This window comes from Cinclus cinclus, chromosome 6 (assembly GCF_963662255.1).
Source record: "Cinclus cinclus chromosome 6, bCinCin1.1, whole genome shotgun sequence".
Taxonomy (NCBI): domain Eukaryota; kingdom Metazoa; phylum Chordata; class Aves; order Passeriformes; family Cinclidae; genus Cinclus; species Cinclus cinclus.
Genome location: NC_085051.1, coordinates 57,852,821 through 57,872,372, shown reverse-complemented (window position 1 = coordinate 57,872,372; position 19,552 = coordinate 57,852,821). Strand labels below are relative to the sequence as shown.

At 55.7% G+C, this 19,552-nt stretch overlaps 4 protein-coding genes across 4 annotated transcripts; all 4 read left to right on the top strand.

The window, feature by feature from the left end:
* The first annotated feature begins 828 nt into the window (after positions 1-828).
* LOC134045592 (inositol 1,4,5-trisphosphate receptor-interacting protein-like 1) lies at positions 829-2,524 on the top strand. Its single transcript, XM_062495413.1, is given in 2 exon segments — positions 829-966; positions 968-2,524. Coding segments are annotated over 2 exon segments (1,695 nt in total).
* Positions 2,525-6,345: 3,821 nt separating this feature from the next.
* Positions 6,346-8,029, top strand: LOC134045590 (inositol 1,4,5-trisphosphate receptor-interacting protein-like 1). The gene is given in 2 exon segments (XM_062495412.1): positions 6,346-6,471; positions 6,473-8,029. Coding segments are annotated over 2 exon segments (1,683 nt in total).
* A 3,832-nt stretch (positions 8,030-11,861) lies between these two features.
* On the top strand, positions 11,862-13,545 carry LOC134045589 (inositol 1,4,5-trisphosphate receptor-interacting protein-like 1). Its single transcript, XM_062495411.1, is given in 2 exon segments — positions 11,862-11,987; positions 11,989-13,545. Coding segments are annotated over 2 exon segments (1,683 nt in total).
* Positions 13,546-13,864: 319 nt separating this feature from the next.
* On the top strand, positions 13,865-19,055 carry LOC134045588 (inositol 1,4,5-trisphosphate receptor-interacting protein-like 1). Its single transcript, XM_062495410.1, is given in 5 exon segments — positions 13,865-13,916; positions 14,913-15,209; positions 17,383-17,513; positions 17,515-17,860; positions 17,863-19,055. Coding segments are annotated over 5 exon segments (2,019 nt in total).
* Positions 19,056-19,552: the final 497 nt, after the last annotated feature.

Below are 19,552 nucleotides of genomic sequence, written 5' to 3'. Positions count from 1 at the left end.
GCCCAGTGCAAAAGCACCACCTTTCTCTCCCCTGAAAGGAGCTGGATTCTCAGCCCAAGGGCCTAACACAATGCAGATGGTCCCTGAAGGGAGCTTTTAGCTACGTGCGGGTCATTGTATTAGCCCAGGGAACAAACCCAATGAGCAGAGGAAAATGACCTCAGGTTGATCCATGGCAGGTTTCAATTGGATCTCTAGGAAATATTCCTTCAACAAAAGGGATACGAAGCTTGGGAAACAGGCTGGATAGGGAAATGGCTGAGTCCCCAACCTCAGAAAGGATTAAAAGTCACGTGGATGAGGCAACTGGGGACCTGGCTGATTGGTGCAATAGGCAGTGTTGAGTTTGCTGTTGGACTGTGTGATCTGCAGGGACTTTTTCAACCTCGCTGACTCCGAGGTTGAAGTGTAGGTCAACCAGTGTAGTGCCAAAGCTTAGACTCAATGATCCTCAAGGGTGCTCTCTAACATGGATATCGAGGAGACTGCCACTGGAGGGCAGATGGAAATCAATCCAAAAGAAAGCGCAGTGGGAGTTCTTTGAAAAAGATTCAGTCAAATGCAGCCTTAAGCAGGACACCAGGGCCACTCTGGGTGGCTGAGCCAGGGCGGGGACAAAGGGTGTGGTTGGCTGCCTTGTGATGTGCTGTGACACCTGTGACACCACGGGGGTCGTGTCACAATGGGGGCCGCTATAAAAGGCCGCAGCAGGCAACGCTGGCCCTGCATTGCTTGAGCAAGCGGTGAGTGCACACGTGGTGGGGAGGCTGGGCTGGGCACAAGGGCCAGCCCAGAAACGCCGAACCTGGGGCTGGCTTCTCCCCCTGCATGCAGGGACAGCCCCTGATGGGAGAGCCTAGGCCAGGACACGCTGCTGCTGCTGCTGCTGCTGCAGCTGGAGAAGTGGGACAGGCGTTGCTGCCTGCCAGCTGTGTGGTGCCCTGTGCTTCATGTCCTCAAACCCCTGAGCATTCCTGTCCCTGCTGCCCCCACTGCTAGCTGCCTCCCTCACAGCCCCATTCAAGGCCTTCTGTCCATCCTCCCGCAGACCATGAATTCCCTGGTATTGCTCTTCGTGCTCTTGAAAACCTTCATCCAGTACCCACAGCTCGTGGGTGATGTTCAGGATGAGGAAACACGTCTGCGCGTGGAAGTGCATGCAAAGTACATGGAATGGGAGAAGATTTGGCTGGAGTGGCAGGTGGAGCAGCTGGCCCTGAAGCAGAGTGGAGTGGAGCAGTCCTTGCAGCTCCTGGCTGTTGCTGTGCTCCTGATCCTGGTCTTGGTCCTATGGCTGATGGGGTGCAAAAGGAGCCTGATGAGACAGGAGCCTGAAGAAGAAAATGTGAATGCAAACGAAGGAGACGATGCTGGAAATCAAGTAGATAAACGTCTTCAAAGGAAAGTAGGAAGGATGCTAGCGGAGCGCATACAGTGGCCTGTACAGGACCTGCTGAAAGGCCGCGAGTGGACAACTGACCTGATGGGCAAATATGCCATCTATTTTAGACATGTCCTAGCAAACAGTTTCTACCCAGTCCTGCAACGAGCCGTCGGGGTGGGCAGCGCCTTTGAAGGTTGGAGTCCCCGTGAGCAGGATGTTGTGTACCAGGTGCTCATACCCATGACTCCTCCCCGAGGCCACAGCTTCCACCTGGAGCTGGACTCTGCAGAGCACAGGCAGGTGAGGAACTTCCGTGTCCGCGTGCAGCTGGAGTGCACCTGCACCAAGGAGCAGCAGGGGGAGAACGTGCTGTGCTTCCTGCACCAGCCCGAGGAGGAGCTGAGGAGGAGTCAGGATCCCAGCCTCCTAGACACCCTGTGCACCGACTCCTACCTCGATGTGCACAAAACTGCCCGCTGGTTCCACCAGCTGGTGAGAGCAATCTGGCCAGCTTTGCCTCAGTCACACAACTGGCATTTAACGCTGCTGCCCTCCAGACGCTGCTGCCAATTCAGGGTGACCAATGGCCGAGAAAGCTTCAGGATTGAGATGCAGTTTGGGGTGCGGAGAGGCGACTCCGACATCTTTGTGAGCAGCCTGCCTGCATATGCCGGAACCCCAAGCACTCTGTGGCCTGAGACCTGTGCTGTGGCAGAGATGAAGTTCTTCCAGCACATCGCCAGGCAGGCGCCCCCTGACAGTTTGCACCTGAGATGCCTGCAGCTCTTCACCTGTCTTCTGCTGGGCCTAGGCTTTTCCACCTACACCATGAAAACCGTCGTCATGCACCTCCTGATCACCATTCCTGTGTCAAAGTGGTGCAGGAGACATTTCCTGAGGCGACTGATGGATATCAGCGACACTCTGCGCTTATCCCTGGAAGTGAAGCGCCTCGACCACTTTATTGTGGGCAACCGGAGGCTTCCTGAGGAGATCCGTTTGCCGCAGGATGTTCAAACGGCTGAGCCACCCAACCTCTTCCACCACCTGGCCATGGATCCTGTGGCCCACTCCCAGGGGATGGGCGACTACCGGCATCTGCAACGACAGCTCATGGCAGTCCTCAAACCTGATGATTGAAAGAGGTTTGCCTGCACAGAGCTGTGCCCGTGCTGCTCGCAGCCGGCAGCACAGAGCCACCTCATAATACAAATCTGGTGCTTTAAGGAGAAGAGGATGCGTGCAAAGGCTCTGCCGAAGCTCCCACAGCCTCTCCTGCCGCCTCAGCAGGTGGACAGCCACAGGAGGGTTTATTCTGCCTCCTTGGATCATTTCAATTTCCAAAAAAGGCACCCCCATCTGCATAGAGCCCTGCTGCAACTTCCCCACTCCTAAGAACGAGCGTGAAGAGATGACACGCCGTGCATGCAGGGCCAAAGTCACCAAAGCCCACCTGCAACATGCACTTGTTCCCGGCCGTTGAGAATGACCGAGATTTGGAATATGAAAGAAGCGGGAGAGGGGGACAGAAAAAGAAGCAAGCAACGGGACAAAGAAGACCAAGATGAAAAATCAGCGCTGCTTGGCCGGGATCAGTCAATGGACAGTGTCTCTCCTTGTCCACTGAAAGGACACCTTTAGACCAGCATTGCACAAACTGTCTTGGAGCCGACCCGAAATTCTGAAATAACAGAGCGCATATTTAGTGTCGCTATCTGTTGTGACACGTCCTAGTGCTCTTAGCGCATTTAAGTGTAGGAACATTTGCATCAAATAGATATATTTATAACACATAAGATGTAGATATAGATATACTATAGTCGTTATGTATTAATATAACTATATAATGTATATTATACAAAATATGTACATGATGGAATTTTTATATACAAGTAAAGCTGTATCTAGGGTCGCTATCTGTGGTGACCCATATTAATGCTCTATAATTAGTGCATTTATGAGCAGCAACCTGGAAACTCCTTTGATCTTGTTTCAATAAAATACAATATTGGAGAATTGGAATTGTGCAAATCTTTATTGATCTCAGCCAGACCTCGAGTGTTGGTAAAAGTCACCTGCTGAGAATCTGGGCTCGTGAGCTGTTTGCTTGAACTCAACCAAACTGACAGTGCTGAGCTGGTCCGAATCAGAAATCAAGCCCAGCTGCCCTCGGCCCCGGTGATCATCACACAGTCACTGAATGGCTTGGCTTGGAAGGCTCCTTAGAAATTGCCTTGTTCAGCCCTGCTGCCAAGGACAGGGACACCTTGCACTGGGCCGGGTTGCTCCAAGCCCCAGCCAGGCTGGCCTGGAGCACTGCCAGGGATGGGGCAGCCGCAGCTTCCCTGGGCAGCGTGGGCCAGGGCCTCAGCAGCCTCAGAGGCCACAATGTCCTCCCCATCTGCAGCCTAAGCCTTCCCTGTGGCACTGGGAAGCCGCCGGCCCCGGCGCTGTCCCTGCAGGCCCTTGCAAACAGTCCCTCTGCAGGCCTGTGCTGGGCCCCCGCAGGCCCTGAATGGCTGCAGGAAGGTGTCCCTGGAGAAGCCCTGGGACAGCCCTGGGGCCGGGAGCGCCACCATGAGGGCAGCAAGCGGGGCCTGGCACGGCCGTCGGGGAGGGAGGGCACAGGGCGGGCGCCCAGGCCCCGGCAGCAGGAGCAGGGAGCTCTGGAGTGCGGCCGGCACGGAGCCGTGGGCTCCCGCAGCTCTGCATCCCTCACGGCTGAGGCAGCTGCCCAGGCACAGCCGGCTGGGGACACGCGGCCACCCCGGGGCCACCCGCAGGGGGACCCTGCTCTGGGGCCAGGCCGGGCCGCAGCAGGGAGCACCTCATGGGGCTGTGCCCGGGGAGGGAACGGCCCTGCCCAGGGACAGCAGGGCTCTGGCACCGGGGACAGCAGGGACAGCAGGGACAGCAGTGCCCGGCACGGCCACAGGGACACACGTGGCCGCAGTCACTGTCAGGAATGTGTAGATGTGGCACTTGGGGACATGGATATGAGGTGGACTTGTCAGTGTCAGGTTTGTGCCCACTGAATTGATGGCAGCATGGATGTGGAGCACCACTCAGCCCAGATGCTGGCAGCTTAGCCACGGGCAACATGCCACCTTCCCCTGCTGCAGAACCCTTTCAGGGTCAAGCTGGGGCAGTGGAGAGGGCTCAGTGATTCTCCCAGCTCCTGAGCACAAGGTGAGAAAAGAGAAATGTTGTAACCTGGACTGACACATGGTAAGAGAGCAAAGAGAGGGGCAAAGGCACAATTGTGAGTTCCATCCAGGCAGCACCAAGAGGGGACCACTCAAATCCAGCTCTCCAGCACAGAAAATGTCACAGGTTTTCCTGCGGAGGGGGGAAAGGATGCAAACAAAAGACAATAAAAACCCCACACCAAAACAGTAGTGTTTGAATTTTCTGTGACTGCGGGCGGAGAGAAGTTGCTGTGCAGTCCTGATGGTCTCTTCTCTGCACACTCCTGGTCTTTGCTCATCTCAGGGGTCTGCAAAGCCAGGTGAGGATTTCTTCCTGCTCTTGCGTGTGCTGAGACCAAACAGCCTTGGGGTGCCCAGCGCTGTGAGCAGGAGAGCTGGGGAAAGTCACTGCAAGCCACGCAGCCTTCCCCTCCAAGGCTCCAGAGACACAAGGGCAGAAAGCTGCGGCCTAAGCTGGGCTGCACTCGGACCTGGTGGAGCTTGTGTCTGCTCTGGCATCCCTCCTCCAGGCTGGGCAGCGTAAATCTGAGCTGCTTTCACAGGCCATTCAGGCTTTGCCCAAACTGGGGCCTTGCTGAAGGCACAGGCCAAGGAAGGGCTCTCACTTGTGCTGCCGGTGCCATGGAAGGCCCCAGAGCAAAGAGGGCATTTCTTGTCTGCCGGGATCCCCTCTTCACAGTCTGGCCTTGCAGCTTAGCAAATCCCACAGGCACACACGGGGACATTCCTGCACCGACTTTCACTCCAAACCTTTCCACTTTCGACTGGGAAAATTCGGATCTTTCCTTCTGCTTGCAAGGGGCTGGATTCCCTTGGTTGATAGATTTGGCACAATGGTTCTCCTCACATGGAAATGCTCCCAGGCAACCTGAAACTCTTCCAGCAACCAGCAACCCATTTTGTCCCACTGGACCATGGGAAGGAAGCCCAGTGCAAAAGCACCACCTTTCTCTCCCCTGAAAGGAGCTGGATTCTCAGCCCAAGGGCCTAACACAATGCAGATGGTCCCTGAAGGGAGCTTTTAGCTACGTGCGGGTCATTGTATTAGCCCAGGGAACAAACCCAATGAGCAGAGGAAAATGACCTCAGGTTGATCCATGGCAGGTTTCAATTGGATCTCTAGGAAATATTCCTTCAACAAAAGGGATACGAAGCTTGGGAAACAGGCTGGATAGGGAAATGGCTGAGTCCCCAACCTCAGAAAGGATTAAAAGTCACGTGGATGAGGCAACTGGGGACCTGGCTGATTGGTGCAATAGGCAGTGTTGAGTTTGCTGTTGGACTGTGTGATCTGCAGGGACTTTTTCAACCTCGCTGACTCCGAGGTTGAAGTGTAGGTCAACCAGTGTAGTGCCAAAGCTTAGACTCAATGATCCTCAAGGGTGCTCTCTAACATGGATATCGAGGAGACTGCCACTGGAGGGCAGATGGAAATCAATCCAAAAGAAAGCGCAGTGGGAGTTCTTTGAAAAAGATTCAGTCAAATGCAGCCTTAAGCAGGACACCAGGGCCACTCTGGGTGGCTGAGCCAGGGCGGGGACAAAGGGTGTGGTTGGCTGCCTTGTGATGTGCTGTGACACCTGTGACACCACGGGGACGTGTCACAATGGGGGCCGCTATAAAAGGCCGCAGCAGGCAACGCTGGCCCTGCATTGCTTGAGCAAGCGGTGAGTGCACACGTGGTGGGGAGGCTGGGCTGGGCACAAGGGCCAGCCCAGAAACGCCGAACCTGGGGCTGGCTTCTCCCCCTGCATGCAGGGACAGCCCCTGATGGGAGAGCCTTGGGCAGGACACGCTGCTGCTGCAGCTGGGGCAGTGGGACAGGCGTTGCTGCCTGCCAGCTGTGTGGTGCCCTGTGCTTCATGTCCTCAAACCCCTGAGCATTCCTGTCCCTGCTGCCCCCACTGCTAGCTGCCTCCCTCACAGCCCCATTCAAGGCCTTCTGTCCATCCTCCCGCAGACCATGAATTCCCTGGTACTGCTCTTCGTGCTCTTGAAAACCCTCATCCAGTACCCACAGCTCGTGGGTGATGTTCAGGATGAGGAAACACGTCTGCGCGTGGAAGTGCATGCAAAGTACATGGAATGGGAGAAGATTTGGCTGGAGTGGCAGGTGGAGCAGCTGGCCCTGAAGCAGAGTGGAGTGGAGCAGTCCTTGCAGCTCCTGGCTGTTGCTGTGCTCCTGATCCTGGTCTTGGTCCTATGGCTGATGGGGTGCAAAAGGAGCCTGATGAGACAGGAGCCTGAAGAAGAAAATGTGAATGCAAACGAAGGAGACGATGCTGGAAATCAAGTAGATAAACGTCTTCAAAGGAAAGTAGGAAGGATGCTAGCGGAGCACATACAGTGGCCTGTACAGGACCTGCTGAAAGGCTGCGAGTGGACAACTGACCTGATGGGCAAATATGCCATCTATTTTAGACATGTCCTGGCAAACAGTTTCTACCCAGTCCTGCAACGAGCCGTCGGGGTGGGCAGCGCCTTTGAAGGTTGGAGTCCCCGTGAGCAGGATGTTGTGTACCAGGTGCTCATACCCATGACTCCTCCCCGAGGCCACAGCTTCCACCTGGAGCTGGACTCTGCAGAGCACAGGCAGGTGAGGAACTTCCGTGTCCGCGTGCAGCTGGAGTGCACCTGCACCAAGGAGCAGCAGGGGGAGAACGTGCTGTGCTTCCTGCACCAGCCCGAGGAGGAGCTGAGGAGGAGTCAGGATCCCAGCCTCCTAGACACCCTGTGCACCGACTCCTACCTCGATGTGCACAAAACTGCCCGCTGGTTCCACCAGCTGGTGAGAGCAATCTGGCCAGCTTTGCCTCAGTCACACAACTGGCATTTAACGCTGCTGCCCTCCAGACGCTGCTGCCAATTCAGGGTGACCAATGGCCGAGAAAGCTTCAGGATTGAGATGCAGTTTGGGGTGCGGAGAGGCGACTCCGACATCTTTGTGAGCAGCCTGCCTGCATATGCCGGAACCCCAAGCACTCTGTGGCCTGAGACCTGTGCTGTGGCAGAGATGAAGTTCTTCCAGCACATCGCCAGGCAGGCGCCCCCTGACAGTTTGCACCTGAGATGCCTGCAGCTCTTCACCTGTCTTCTGCTGGGCCTAGGCTTTTCCACCTACACCATGAAAACCGTCGTCATGCACCTCCTGATCACCATTCCTGTGTCAAAGTGGTGCAGGAGACATTTCCTGAGGCGACTGATGGATATCAGCGACACTCTGCGCTTATCCCTGGAAGTGAAGCGCCTCGACCACTTTATTGTGGGCAACCGGAGGCTTCCTGAGGAGATCCGTTTGCCGCAGGATGTTCAAACGGCTGAGCCACCCAACCTCTTCCACCACCTGGCCATGGATCCTGTGGCCCACTCCCAGGGGATGGGCGACTACCGGCATCTGCAACGACAGCTCATGGCAGTCCTCAAACCTGATGATTGAAAGAGGTTTGCCTGCACAGAGCTGTGCCCGTGCTGCTCGCAGCCGGCAGCACAGAGCCACCTCATAATACAAATCTGGTGCTTTAAGGAGAAGAGGATGCGTGCAAAGGCTCTGCCGAAGCTCCCACAGCCTCTCCTGCCGCCTCAGCAGGTGGACAGCCACAGGAGGGTTTATTCTGCCTCCTTGGATCATTTCAATTTCCAAAAAAGGCACCCCCATCTGCATAGAGCCCTGCTGCAACTTCCCCACTCCTAAGAACGAGCGTGAAGAGATGACACGCCGTGCATGCAGGGCCAAAGTCACCAAAGCCCACCTGCAACATGCACTTGTTCCCGGCCGTTGAGAATGACCGAGATTTGGAATATGAAAGAAGCGGGAGAGGGGGACAGAAAAAGAAGCAAGCAACGGGACAAAGAAGACCAAGATGAAAAATCAGCGCTGCTTGGCCGGGATCAGTCAATGGACAGTGTCTCTCCTTGTCCACTGAAAGGACACCTTTAGACCAGCATTGCACAAACTGTCTCGGAGCCGACCCGAAATTCTGAAATAACAGAGCGCATATTTAGTGTCGCTATCTGTTGTGACACGTCCTAGTGCTCTTAGCGCATTTAAGTGTAGGAACATTTGCATCAAATAGATATATTTATAACACATAAGATGTAGATATAGATATACTATAGTCGTTATGTATTAATATAACTATATAATGTATATTATACAAAATATGTACATGATGGAATTTTTATATACAAGTAAAGCTGTATCTAGGGTCGCTATCTGTGGTGGCCCATATTAATGCTCTATAATTAGTGCATTTATGAGCAGCAACCTGGAAACTCCTTTGATCTTGTTTCAATAAAATACAATATTGGAGAATTGGAATTGTGCAAATCTTTATTGATCTCAGCCAGACCTCGAGTGTTGGTAAAAGTCACCTGCTGAGAATCTGGGCTCGTGAGCTGTTTGCTTGAACTCAACCAAACTGACAGTGCTGAGCTGGTCCGAATCAGAAATCAAGCCCAGCTGCCCCCGGCCCCGGTGATCATCACACAGTCACTGAATGGCTTGGCTTGGAAGGCTCCTTAGAAATTGCCTTGTTCAGCCCTGCTGCCAAGGACAGGGACACCTTGCACTGGGCCGGGTTGCTCCAAGCCCCAGCCAGGCTGGCCTGGAGCACTGCCAGGGATGGGGCAGCCGCAGCTTCCCTGGGCAGCGTGGGCCAGGGCCTCAGCAGCCTCAGAGGCCACAATGTCCTCCCCATCTGCAGCCTAAGCCTTCCCTGTGGCACTGGGAAGCCGCCGGCCCCGGCGCTGTCCCTGCAGGCCCTTGCAAACAGTCCCTCTGCAGGCCTGTGCTGGGCCCCCGCAGGCCCTGAATGGCTGCAGGAAGGTGTCCCTGGAGAAGCCCTGGGACAGCCCTGGGGCCGGGAGCGCCACCATGAGGGCAGCAAGCGGGGCCTGGCACGGCCGTCGGGGAGGGAGGGCACAGGGCGGGCGCCCAGGCCCCGGCAGCAGGAGCAGGGAGCTCTGGAGTGCGGCCGGCACGGAGCCGTGGGCTCCCGCAGCTCTGCATCCCTCACGGCTGAGGCAGCTGCCCAGGCACAGCCGGCTGGGGACACGCGGCCACCCCGGGGCCACCCGCAGGGGGACCCTGCTCTGGGGCCAGGCCGGGCCGCAGCAGGGAGCACCTCATGGGGCTGTGCCCGGGGAGGGAACGGCCCTGCCCAGGGACAGCAGGGCTCTGGCACCGGGGACAGCAGGGACAGCAGGGACAGCAGTGCCCGGCACGGCCACAGGGACACACGTGGCCGCAGTCACTGTCAGGAATGTGTAGATGTGGCACTTGGGGACATGCATATGAGGTGGACTTGTCAGTGTCAGGTTTGTGCCCACTGAATTGATGGCAGCATGGATGTGGGGCACCTCTCAGCCCAGATGCTGGCAGCTGAGCCACGGGCAACATGCCACCTTCCCCTGCTGCAGAACCCTTTCAGGGTCAAGCTGGGGCAGTGGAGAGGGCTCAGTGATTCTCCCAGCTCCTGAGCACAAGGTGAGAAAAGAGAAATGTTGTAACCCATCAACCTCCTGGACTGACACATGGTAAGAGAGCAAAGAGAGGGGCAAAGGCACAATTGTGAGTTCCATCCAGGCAGCACCAAGAGGGGACCACTCAAATCCAGCTCTCCAGCACAGAAAATGTCACAGGTTTTCCTGCGGAGGGGGGAAAGGATGCAAACAAAAGACAATAAAAACCCCACACCAAAACAGTAGTGTTTGAATTTTCTGTGACTGCGGGCGGAGAGAAGTTGCTGTGCAGTCCTGATGGTCTCTTCTCTGCACACTCCTGGTCTTTGCTCATCTCAGGGGTCTGCAAAGCCAGGTGAGGATTTCTTCCTGCTCTTGCGTGTGCTGAGACCAAACAGCCTTGGGGTGCCCAGCGCTGTGAGCAGGAGAGCTGGGGAAAGTCACTGCAAGCCACGCAGCCTTCCCCTCCAAGGCTCCAGAGACACAAGGGCAGAAAGCTGCGGCCTAAGCTGGGCTGCACTCGGACCTGGTGGAGCTTGTGTCTGCTCTGGCATCCCTCCTCCAGGCTGGGCAGCGTAAATCTGAGCTGCTTTCACAGGCCATTCAGGCTTTGCCCAAACTGGGGCCTTGCTGAAGGCACAGGCCAAGGAAGGGCTCTCACTTGTGCTGCCGGTGCCATGGAAGGCCCCAGAGCAAAGAGGGCATTTCTTGTCTGCCGGGATCCCCTCTTCACAGTCTGGCCTTGCAGCTTAGCAAATCCCACAGGCACACACGGGGACATTCCTGCACCGACTTTCACTCCAAACCTTTCCACTTTCGACTGGGAAAATTCGGATCTTTCCTTCTGCTTGCAAGGGGCTGGATTCCCTTGGTTGATAGATTTGGCACAATGGTTCTCCTCACATGGAAATGCTCCCAGGCAACCTGAAACTCTTCCAGCAACCAGCAACCCATTTTGTCCCACTGGACCATGGGAAGGAAGCCCAGTGCAAAAGCACCACCTTTCTCTCCCCTGAAAGGAGCTGGATTCTCAGCCCAAGGGCCTAACACAATGCAGATGGTCCCTGAAGGGAGCTTTTAGCTACGTGCGGGTCATTGTATTAGCCCAGGGAACAAACCCAATGAGCAGAGGAAAATGACCTCAGGTTGATCCATGGCAGGTTTCAATTGGATCTCTAGGAAATATTCCTTCAACAAAAGGGATACGAAGCTTGGGAAACAGGCTGGATAGGGAAATGGCTGAGTCCCCAACCTCAGAAAGGATTAAAAGTCACGTGGATGAGGCAACTGGGGACCTGGCTGATTGGTGCAATAGGCAGTGTTGAGTTTGCTGTTGGACTGTGTGATCTGCAGGGACTTTTTCAACCTCGCTGACTCCGAGGTTGAAGTGTAGGTCAACCAGTGTAGTGCCAAAGCTTAGACTCAATGATCCTCAAGGGTGCTCTCTAACATGGATATCGAGGAGACTGCCACTGGAGGGCAGATGGAAATCAATCCAAAAGAAAGCGCAGTGGGAGTTCTTTGAAAAAGATTCAGTCAAATGCAGCCTTAAGCAGGACACCAGGGCCACTCTGGGTGGCTGAGCCAGGGCGGGGACAAAGGGTGTGGTTGGCTGCCTTGTGATGTGCTGTGACACCTGTGACACCACGGGGATGTGTCACAATTGGGGCCACTATAAAAGGCCGCAGCAGGCAACGCTGGCCCTGCATTGCTTGAGCAAGCGGTGAGTGCACACGTGGTGGGGAGGCTGGGCTGGGCACAAGGGCCAGCCCAGAAACGCTGAACCTGGGGCTGGCTTCTCCCCCTGCATGCAGGGACAGCCCCTGATGGGAGAGCCTTGGGCAGGATACGCTGCTGCTGCAGCCGGGGCAGTGGGACAGGCGTTGCTGCCTGCCAGCTGTGTGGTGCCCTGTGCTTCATGTCCTCAAACCCCTGAGCATTCCTGTCCCTGCTGCTCCCACTGCTAGCTGCCTCCCTCACAGCCCCATTCAAGGCCTTCTGTCCATCCTCCCGCAGACCATGAATTCCCTGGTATTGCTCTTCGTGCTCTTGAAAACCCTCATCCAGTACCCGCAGCTCGTGGGTGATGTTCAGGATGAGGAAACACGTCTGCGCGTGGAAGTGCATGCAAAGTACATGGAATGGGAGAAGATTTGGCTGGAGTGGCAGGTGGAGCAGCTGGCCCTGAAGCAGAGTGGAGTGGAGCAGTCCTTGCAGCTCCTGGCTGTTGCTGTGCTCCTGATCCTGGTCTTGGTCCTATGGCTGATGGGGTGCAAAAGGAGCCTGATGAGACAGGAGCCTGAAGAAGAAAATGTGAATGCAAACGAAGGAGACGATGCTGGAAATCAAGTAGATAAACGTCTTCAAAGGAAAGTAGGAAGGATGCTAGCGGAGCGCATACAGTGGCCTGTACAGGACCTGCTGAAAGGCTGCGAGTGGACAACTGACCTGATGGGCAAATATGCCATCTATTTTAGACATGTCCTAGCAAACAGTTTCTACCCAGTCCTGCAACGAGCCGTCGGGGTGGGCAGCGCCTTTGAAGGTTGGAGTCCCCGTGAGCAGGATGTTGTGTACCAGGTGCTCATACCCATGACTCCTCCCCGAGGCCACAGCTTCCACCTGGAGCTGGACTCTGCAGAGCACAGGCAGGTGAGGAACTTCCGTGTCCGCGTGCAGCTGGAGTGCACCTGCACCAAGGAGCAGCAGGGGGAGAACGTGCTGTGCTTCCTGCACCAGCCCGAGGAGGAGCTGAGGAGGAGTCAGGATCCCAGCCTCCTAGACACCCTGTGCACCGACTCCTACCTCGATGTGCACAAAACTGCCCGCTGGTTCCACCAGCTGGTGAGAGCAATCTGGCCAGCTTTGCCTCAGTCACACAACTGGTATTTAACGCTGCTGCCCTCCAGACGCTGCTGCCAATTCAGGGTGACCAATGGCCGAGAAAGCTTCAGGATTGAGATGCAGTTTGGGGTGCGGAGAGGCGACTCCGACATCTTTGTGAGCAGCCTGCCTGCATATGCCGGAACCCCAAGCACTCTGTGGCCTGAGACCTGTGCTGTGGCAGAGATGAAGTTCTTCCAGCACATCGCCAGGCAGGCGCCCCCTGACAGTTTGCACCTGAGATGCCTGCATCTCTGCACCCGTCTTCTGCTGGGCCTAGGCTTTTCCACCTACACCATGAAAACCGTCGTCATGCACCTCCTGATCACCATTCCTGTGTCAAAGTGGTGCAGGAGACATTTCCTGAGGCGACTGATGGATATCAGCGACACTCTGCGCTTATGCCTGGAAGTGAAGCGCCTCGACCACTTTATTGTGGGCAACCGGAGGCTTCCTGAGGAGATCCGTTTGCCCCAGGATGTTCAAATGGCTGAGCCACCCAACCTCTTCCACCACCTGGCCATGGATCCTGTGGCCCACTCCCAGGGGATGGGCAACTACCGGCATCTGCAACGACAGCTCATGGCAGTCCTCAAACCTGATGATTGAAAGAGGTTTGCCTGCACAGAGCTGTGCCCGTGCTGCTCGCAGCCGGCAGCACAGAGCCACCTCATAATACAAATCTGGTGCTTTAAGGAGAAGAGGATGCGTGCAAAGGCTCTGCCGAAGCTCCCACAGCCTCTCCTGCCGCCTCAGCAGGTGGACAGGCACAGGAGGGTTTATTCTGCCCCTTGGATCATTTCAATTTCCAAAAAAGGCACCCCCATCTGCATAGAGCCCTGCTGCAACTTCCCCACTCCTAAGAACGAGCGTGAAGAGATGACACGCCGTGCATGCAGGGCCAAAGTCACCAAAGCCCACCTGCAACATGCACTTGTTCCCGGCCGTTGAGAATGACCGAGATTTGGAATATGAAAGAAGCGGGAGAGGGGGACAGAAAAAGAAGCAAGCAACGGGACAAAGAAGACCAAGATGAAAAATCAGCGCTGCTTGGCCGGGATCAGTCAATGGACAGTGTCTCTCCTTGTCCACTGAAAGGACACCTTTAGACCAGCATTGCACAAACTGTCTCGGAGCCGACCCGAAATTCTGAAATAACAGAGCGTATATTTAGTGTCACTATCTGTTGTGACACGTCCTAGTGCTCTTAGCGCATTTAAGTGTAGGAACATTTGCATCAAATAGATATATTTATAACACATAAGATGTAGATATAGATATACTATAGTCGTTATGTATTAATATAACTATATAATGTATATTATACAAAATATGTACATGATGGAATTTTTATATACAAGTAAAGCTGTATCTAGGGTCGCTATCTGTGGTGACCCATATTAATGCTCTATAATTAGTGCATTTATGAGCAGCAACCTGGAAACTCCTTTGATCTTGTTTCAATAAAATACAATATTGGAGAATTGGAATTGTGCAAATCTTTATTGATCTCAGCCAGACCTCGAGTGTTGGTAAAAGTCACCTGCTGAGAATCTGGGCTCGTGAGCTGTTTGCTTGAACTCAACCAAACTGACAGTGCTGAGCTGGTCCGAATCAGAAATCAAGCCCAGCTGCCCTCGGCCCCGGTGATCATCACACAGTCACTGAATGGCTTGGCTTGGAAGGCTCCTTAGAAATTGCCTTGTTCAGCCCTGCTGCCAAGGACAGGGACACCTTGCACTGGGCCGGGTTGCTCCAAGCCCCAGCCAGGCTGGCCTGGAGCACTGCCAGGGATGGGGCAGCCGCAGCTTCCCTGGGCAGCGTGGGCCAGGGCCTCAGCAGCCTCAGAGGCCACAATGTCCTCCCCATCTGCAGCCTAAGCCTTCCCTGTGGCACTGGGAAGCCGCCGGCCCCGGCGCTGTCCCTGCAGGCCCTTGCAAACAGTCCCTCTGCAGGCCTGTGCTGGGCCCCCGCAGGCCCTGAATGGCTGCAGGAAGGTGTCCCTGGAGAAGCCCTGGGACAGCCCTGGGGCCGGGAGCGCCACCATGAGGGCAGCAAGCGGGGCCTGGCACGGCCGTCGGGGAGGGAGGGCACAGGGCGGGCGCCCAGGCCCCGGCAGCAGGAGCAGGGAGCTCTGGAGTGCGGCCGGCACGGAGCCGTGGGCTCCCGCAGCTCTGCATCCCTCACGGCTGAGGCAGCTGCCCAGGCACAGCCGGCTGGGGACACGCGGCCACCCCGGGGCCACCCGCAGGGGGACCCTGCTCTGGGGCCAGGCCGGGCCGCAGCAGGGAGCACCTCATGGGGCTGTGCCCGGGGAGGGAACGGCCCTGCCCAGGGACAGCAGGGCTCTGGCACCGGGGACAGCAGGGACAGCAGGGACAGCAGTGCCCGGCACGGCCACAGGGACACACGTGGCCGCAGTCACTGTCAGGAATGTGTAGATGTGGCACTTGGGGACATGCATATGAGGTGGACTTGTCAGTGTCAGGTTTGTGCCCACTGAATTGATGGCAGCATGGATGTGGGGCACCTCTCAGCCCAGATGCTGGCAGCTGAGCCACGGGCAACATGCCACCTTCCCCTGCTGCAGAACCCTTTCAGGGTCAAGCTGGGGCAGTGGAGAGGGCTCAGTGATTCTCCCAGCTCCTGAGCACAAGGTGAGAAAAGAGAAATGTTGTAACCCATCAACCTCCTGGACTGACACATGGTAAGAGAGCAAAGAGAGGGGCAAAGGCACAATTGTGAGTTCCATCCAGGCAGCACCAAGAGGGGACCACTCAAATCCAGCTCTCCAGCACAGAAAATGTCACAGGTTTTCCTGCGGAGGGGGGAAAGGATGCAAACAAAAGACAATAAAAACCCCACACCAAAACAGTAGTGTTTGAATTTTCTGTGACTGCGGGCGGAGAGAAGTTGCTGTGCAGTCCTGATGGTCTCTTCTCTGCACACTCCTGGTCTTTGCTCATCTCAGGGGTCTGCAAAGCCAGGTGAGGATTTCTTCCTGCTCTTGCGTGTGCTGAGACCAAACAGCCTTGGGGTGCCCAGCGCTGTGAGCAGGAGAGCTGGGGAAAGTCACTGCAAGCCACGCAGCCTTCCCCTCCAAGGCTCCAGAGACACAAGGGCAGAAAGCTGCGGCCTAAGCTGGGCTGCACTCGGACCTGGTGGAGCTTGTGTCTGCTCTGGCATCCCTCCTCCAGGCTGGGCAGCGTAAATCTGAGCTGCTTTCACAGGCCATTCAGGCTTTGCCCAAACTGGGGCCTTGCTGAAGGCACAGGCCAAGGAAGGGCTCTCACTTGTGCTGCCGGTGCCATGGAAGGCCCCAGAGCAAAGAGGGCATTTCTTGTCTGCCGGGATCCCCTCTTCACAGTCTGGCCTTGCAGCTTAGCAAATCCCACAGGCACACACGGGGACATTCCTGCACCGACTTTCACTCCAAACCTTTCCACTTTCGACTGGGAAAATTCGGATCTTTCCTTCTGCTTGCAAGGGGCTGGATTCCCTTGGTTGATAGATTTGGCACAATGGTTCTCCTCACATGGAAATGCTCCCAGGCAACCTGAAACTCTTCCAGCAACCAGCAACCCATTTTGTCCCACTGGACCATGGGAAGGAAGCCCAGTGCAAAAGCACCACCTTTCTCTCCCCTGAAAGGAGCTGGATTCTCAGCCCAAGGGCCTAACACAATGCAGATGGTCCCTGAAGGGAGCTTTTAGCTACGTGCGGGTCATTGTATTAGCCCAGGGAACAAACCCAATGAGCAGAGGAAAATGACCTCAGGTTGATCCATGGCAGGTTTCAATTGGATCTCTAGGAAATATTCCTTCAACAAAAGGGATACGAAGCTTGGGAAACAGGCTGGATAGGGAAATGGCTGAGTCCCCAACCTCAGAAAGGATTAAAAGTCACGTGGATGAGGCAACTGGGGACCTGGCTGATTGGTGCAATAGGCAGTGTTGAGTTTGCTGTTGGACTGTGTGATCTGCAGGGACTTTTTCAACCTCGCTGACTCCGAGGTTGAAGTGTAGGTCAACCAGTGTAGTGCCAAAGCTTAGACTCAATGATCCTCAAGGGTGCTCTCTAACATGGATATCGAGGAGACTGCCACTGGAGGGCAGATGGAAATCAATCCAAAAGAAAGCGCAGTGGGAGTTCTTTGAAAAAGATTCAGTCAAATGCAGCCTTAAGCAGGACACCAGGGCCACTCTGGGTGGCTGAGCCAGGGCGGGGACAAAGGGTGTGGTTGGCTGCCTTGTGATGTGCTGTGACACCTGTGACACCACGGGGACGTGTCACAATGGGGGCCGCTATAAAAGGCCGCAGCAGGCAACGCTGGCCCTGCATTGCTTGAGCAAGCGGTGAGTGCACACGTGGTGGGGAGGCTGGGCTGGGCACAAGGGCCAGCCCAGAAACGCTGAACCTGGGGCTGGCTTCTCCCACTGCATGCAGGGACAGCCCTGATGGGAGAGCCTTGGGCAGGATACGCTGCTGCTGCTGCTGCTGCTGCTGCTGGGGAAGAGGGACAGGCGTTGCTGCCTGCCAGCTGTGTGGTGCCCTGTGCTTCATGTCCTCAAACCCCTGAGCATTCCTGTCCCTGCTGCCCCCACTGCTAGCTGCCTCCCTCACAGCCCCATTCAAGGCCTTCTGTCCATCCTCCCGCAGACCATGAATTCCCTGGTATTGCTCTTCGTGCTCTTGAAAACCCTCATCCAGTACCCACAGCTCGTGGGTGATGTTCAGGATGAGGAAACACGTCTGCGCGTGGAAGTGCATGCAAAGTACATGGAATGGGAGAAGATTTGGCTGGAGTGGCAGGTGGAGCAGCTGGCCCTGAAGCAGAGTGGAGTGGAGCAGTCCTTGCAGCTCCTGGCTGTTGCTGTGCTCCTGATCCTGGTCTTGGTCCTATGGCTGATGTGGTGCAAAAGGAGCATGAAGAAGAAAATGTGAATGCAAACGAAGGAGACGATGCTGGAAATCAAGTAGATAAACGTCTTCAAAGGAAAGTAGGAAGGATGCTAGCGGAGCGCATACAGTGGCCTGTACAGGACCTGCTGAAAGGCTGCGAGTGGACAACTGACCTGATGGGCAAATATGCCATCTATTTTAGACATGTCCTGGCAAACAGTTTCTACCCCGTCCTGCAACGAGCCGTCGGGGTGGGCAGCGCCTTTGAAGGTTGGAGTCCCCGTGAGCAGGATGTTGTGTACCAGGTGCTCATACCCATGACTCCTCCCCGAGGCCACAGCTTCCACCTGGAGCTGGACTCTGCAGAGCACAGGCAGGTGAGGAACTTCCGTGTCCGCGTGCAGCTGGAGTGCACCTGCACCAAGGAGCAGCAGGGGGAGAACGTGCTGTGCTTCCTGCACCAGCCCGAGGAGGAGCTGAGGAGGAGTCAGGATCCCAGCCTCCTAGACACCCAGTGCACCGACTCCTACCTCGATGTGCACAAAACTGCCCGCTGGTTCCACCAGCTGGTGAGAGCAATCTGGCCAGCTTTGCCTCAGTCACACAACTGGTATTTAACGCTGCTGCCCTCCAGACGCTGCTGCCAATTCAGGGTGACCAATGGCCGAGAAAGCTTCAGGATTGAGATGCAGTTTGGGGTGCGGAGAGGCGACTCCGACATCTTTGTGAGCAGCCTGCCTGCATATGCCGGAACCCCAAGCACTCTGTGGCCTGAGACCTGTGCTGTGGCAGAGATGAAGTTCTTCCAGCACATCGCCAGGCAGGCACCCCCTGACAGTTTGCACCTGAGATGCCTGCAGCTCTTCACCTGTCTTCTGCTGGGCCTAGGCTTTTCCACCTACACCATGAAAACCGTCGTCATGCACCTCCTGATCACCATTCCTGTGTCAAAGTGGTGCAGGAGACATTTCCTGAGGCGACTGATGGATATCAGCGACACTCTGCGCTTATCCCTGGAAGTGAAGCGCCTCGACCACTTTATTGTGGGCAACCGGAGGCTTCCTGAGGAGATCCGTTTGCCCCAGGATGTTCAAACGGCTGAGCCACCCAACCTCTTCCACCACCTGGCCATGGATCCTGTGGCCCACTCCCAGGGGATGGGCGACTACCGGCATCTGCAACGACAGCTCATGGCAGTCCTCAAACCTGATGATTGAAAGAGGTTTGCCTGCACAGAGCTGTGCCCGTGCTGCTCGCAGCCGGCAGCACAGAGCCACCTCATAATACAAATCTGGTGCTTTAAGGAGAAGAGGATGCGTGCAAAGGCTCTGCCGAAGCTCCCACAGCCTCTCCTGCCGCCTCAGCAGGTGGACAGCCACAGCAGGGTTTATTCTGCCTCCTTGGATCATTTCAATTTCCAAAAAAGGCACCCCCATCTGCATAGAGCCCTGCTGCAACTTCCCCACTCCTAAGAACGAGCGTGAAGAGATGACACGCCGTGCATGCAGGGCCAAAGTCACCAAAGCCCACCTGCAACATGCACTTGTTCCCGGCCGTTGAGAATGACCGAGATTTGGAATATGAAAGAAGCGGGAGAGGGGGACAGAAAAAGAAGCAAGCAACGGGACAAAGAAGACCAAGATGAAAAATCAGCGCTGCTTGGCCGGGATCAGTCAATGGACAGTGTCTCTCCTTGTCCACTGAAAGGACACCT